Source organism: Pinus tabuliformis, chromosome X (assembly GCF_031772625.1).
Source record: "Pinus tabuliformis cultivar Carrire ecotype Pingquan chromosome X, CPIR1, whole genome shotgun sequence".
NCBI lineage: Eukaryota > Viridiplantae > Streptophyta > Pinopsida > Pinales > Pinaceae > Pinus > Pinus tabuliformis.
The window spans coordinates 1,195,348,580-1,195,352,383 of NC_142308.1; the positions used below are offsets into that span (position 1 = coordinate 1,195,348,580).

The 3,804-nt window shown below is 42.8% G+C and overlaps 1 protein-coding gene across 1 annotated transcript; it reads left to right on the plus strand.

Moving 5' to 3' along the window:
* Positions 1 to 1,399: 1,399 nt before the first annotated feature.
* LOC149144233 (uncharacterized) lies at positions 1,400 to 2,614 on the plus strand. Its single transcript, XM_089452080.1, has one exon. It carries the CDS (start codon positions 1,400 to 1,402, stop codon positions 2,612 to 2,614), a length of 1,215 nt encoding a protein of 404 aa, XP_089308206.1.
* Positions 2,615 to 3,804: the final 1,190 nt, after the last annotated feature.

Here is a 3,804-nt window from a genome sequence, read left to right on the forward strand (position 1 = left end):
TAGATGTAAGCCAGTAGCCACGATACGGCCAAAAGTGGAGCTACCCAGTCATCAAATCAATGCCAGAATTCAATATATGAGAGATCATGCTCTCATAGGTAAATTTATAGGTTTTTGGCCAAATGAGAAAGCCTTGAGAGCCTGGATCAATGTTAAATGGCACCCAAAAGGACACATATCATTGCATCTTGGGCCGAAGGGGTTCTTTACCGCAGTCTTCAACTGCTTGGAAGACAGAAACAGAGTATTTGAGGGAGGGCCGTACTTCTTCAACTCTGCCGGGCTATTTCTCAGAGAATGGGTCGCACGATTCAATCCGGATAAGGAAGATCTAAGCTGGGCACCGGTATGGATCAGGCTGTATGGATTGCCATGGGAGTACTGGGAAGAAGACTCGCTCAAAGCTATCGGCAAGGTATTGGGAGATTTTGTGAAGGTAGCGGAAGACACAAAAATGCAGAGATACACCTCTTACGCACGGATCTGCGTCTACATGGATCTGAAGCAACCCCTGCCTGATACGGTAAGTCTCGATCATGAAGATACGGAATGGATCCAGTTAATTGATTATGAGCATGTACCCTTTAGGTGTAGAAAATGTCATGATCTAGGCCACCTTTATAGAGATTTCCCGTTAAACAGCAATCCTCCAGTGCAAGTTGACAAGGAAAACAAGCCATTGGACGGTTTTACAAAGGTGACAAATCGAAGAAGAGGACATAAAAAACCTGTAGTCCAGACAAAGGCAGCCCAAAAGGACCCATCAAAGCCCTCCACAAGCAACAGCTTTGAAGTCTTGGCAAATGAAGAGGTGCAGGATCTGGATCTCTTGAACTCCAAAGGAAAAATATCTACCCAGGACAAAACTGAAGGAACCCAATCTCAAACGGGGGAAAAGAAGGCGGAACAAGATGGCAATACTACCAAGACCGCGTCAAAAACCTGGAACCTCCCGGAAATGGAGATAGATAATACGGACCCAGTTACAGGAAAAGAGAAGGAGGGAGAAGGAAGTCATCAAGAACCTCAGATCATGGATGAGGACATGGAATCAATAGATATTGGCGAGCTCGATATTCTGGGTCTAGAACAAGCATGCAAAAGAAGTGGATAACCTAGTGGAAGTTCTTAATAAAGCCCAAAAGAAATACTCCTTAGGGGTTCAAATCGGCAGTCAATGGGATGTGAAATTCATCACCAAAGACAACAAAAAGCGAGGAAGAAAAACGGCTTTAGAAAGAACCATTAGGATCGGTGAAGTCTTGGTTGAATCAGGTAGATATGCCAAGCTAACAAAGTACCAGAAAAACAACCCCAAACCTTCCCAATGAAGATGATTTCTTGGAATATAAGAGGGCTCAATGGCCCAAAGAAAGGAAGACTTTTAAAAAATATGCTTATGGAAGAAAAACTAGCAATCCTTTTTTTGCAGGAGACAAAATGTAACTTGGCAGTCTTGGAAAAAGTTGCAGCAAAAGCCTGGCCGGGGGGGCTAGTCACAGCTGTAGATGCTCAGGGAGCCTCAGGAGGACTTGCAGTGCTCTGGGATGCAAGAATGATTCAATTAAGTAACATACATGCTAACAAAAACTTCATACAGGCTATTTTTCATATTTTGGGGACTAATATCCATGGCCACATAACAAATGTGTACTTCCCCCAAGAAAGCCAACACAAGATAGAAATCCTGGAAGCCTTAATGCATTTTAATGCAGAAAGGACTTATCCGCTATGGGTATCAGGCATAGATTTTAACATGTTCGCTTCTATAGAGGAAAAGAAGGGAGGGAGATGCAGAACAAACAGGGACGGCTCAATATTAAAAGATTTCATTCAAAATAATTGGTTAATAGATATTCCTACAAACAACAGCCTCCACACTTGGAATAACAAAAGAGTAGCACCTATGCAAGTAGCCTCGCGCCTAGATCGATTTCTGATTTCCGACAATGCAGTGCATATAGGGGGAGAATTTACAGCCTCCATCCTCCCTTACTCAGGTTCGGACCATTGGCCCATAGCCCTACACTGGAACCGACCGGGTAGTAGCATACGACAGCCATTTCGGTTTGAGGCTTTCTGGTTGACACATCTGGAATTCCATGAATTTATCAGATCAACTTGGCAAAATTTCAATCCAATGGATGGGACAAAAATGTCTATATTCCACAGGAAGTTGAAGCACCTCAAAGAGCAAATAAAGCGCTGGAACAAATCCATTTTTGGCAACATATTCAAATCAAAGGAACTCCTCACCCAAGAGATGAAAGATATTCAACAAAAAATGATCTCTGAAGGACGTTCTGAAGAATTAGTCCAGAAGGAGCAGGTTATAGAGAATAAAATCCTTGAACGAGACCTCCAGGAGGAAACTCTCTGGAAGCAGAAATCGAGAGTCAGATGGTTGAAGGAAGCTGAAAAGAATACGAAATTCTTTCACAAAACCACCGTCCAAAGAAGAATGATCAACCAAATCTCCCATGTCTACAATGAACAGGGAACCAAAATTGAAACCCATGAAGGAATAGAACAGGAGTTTATCAATTATTTCAAGAAGATGAATCAAGAACCCAATATAAATAGAACAGAGGCCATTGACACCATCATCGGGTAGATACCAAGATTAATCACTGAATATCACAACACCCTCCTTCTCAAACCTGTTAGTCTTCAAGAGGTTGAAACCGCGGTGAATCAACTCAAAGCAGGGAAAGCGCCAGGACCAGATGGGTTTACTTCTAATTTTTTTCAGCACTTCTGGGAACTAATCAAATGGGAAGTCTGGCAGGTGGTGGAAGAATCGCGTACGCTCAGATGGATGTATCCAGCCCTGAACGCAACTTTCATCGCCTTAATTCCCAAAGCAGAGGAATCCAATACTCCAGATAAGTACAGACCTGTCGCTTTATGCAACATCATATACAAGATTGTCTCCAAGGTCATAGCATTGAGACTGAAACCCATGCTTCCGCTCATTATATCTCCAGAAAAATCTGGTTACGTAGAAGGAAGACATATCACGGATGGGATTATTTTAACCCATGAAATAATACATTTCCTCAATCAATCAAAACAACCAGGTATTCTTCTAAAAATTGACTTATCTAAAGCTTTTGACAGCATCTGCTGGGATTATTTGCAAAAAATCCTCAAAGCTTTTGGCTTCGCCCCCCCCTGGATCAGATGGATCAGCAATCTTCTATCTTCCTCGTTCTTTTCCATTCTCATCAATGGCCTTCCGTCCCCCACCTTTCGTCCCTCTAGGGGCATTAGACAAGGGGACCCTTTATCACCCTTTTTGTTTGTCATCTTAGCAGAAGGCCTAGGACGCAGCATAAAATCGGCCATTCTCTCCCGCAATCTAAAAGGTCTAGCCCTCCACCAAGCCCCCGCTGTCTCGCACCAACAATTTGTTGACGATAATATGTTATTTGGTCATCCCTCTATGCAAGAAGCGCGCTCTTTTAAAGCCATTCTTGATAATTTTTCGAACGCCTCAGGAGCCCTCATTAATAATGTCAAATCTCAGATCTTCTTTTTTAACACTCCTCCCTCTACCCAACGAGCTATAGCACGCATTCTAGGTTTCACCATAGTGTCCCTTCCTTCTAAATACTTAGGAGCTACTCTAATCGCTTCAGCTCTCAAGCATTCTTCTTGGACCAGCCTTTTAGAAAAATTGGAGGCCAGACTATTCCTCTGGACACACAGAGCTTTAAATTTGGCCAGTAGGACAGTGCTAATTAAAGCGGTTTTGCAATCTATGCCTCTCTACCTTTTCTCCATCCTCACAACACCAAAATG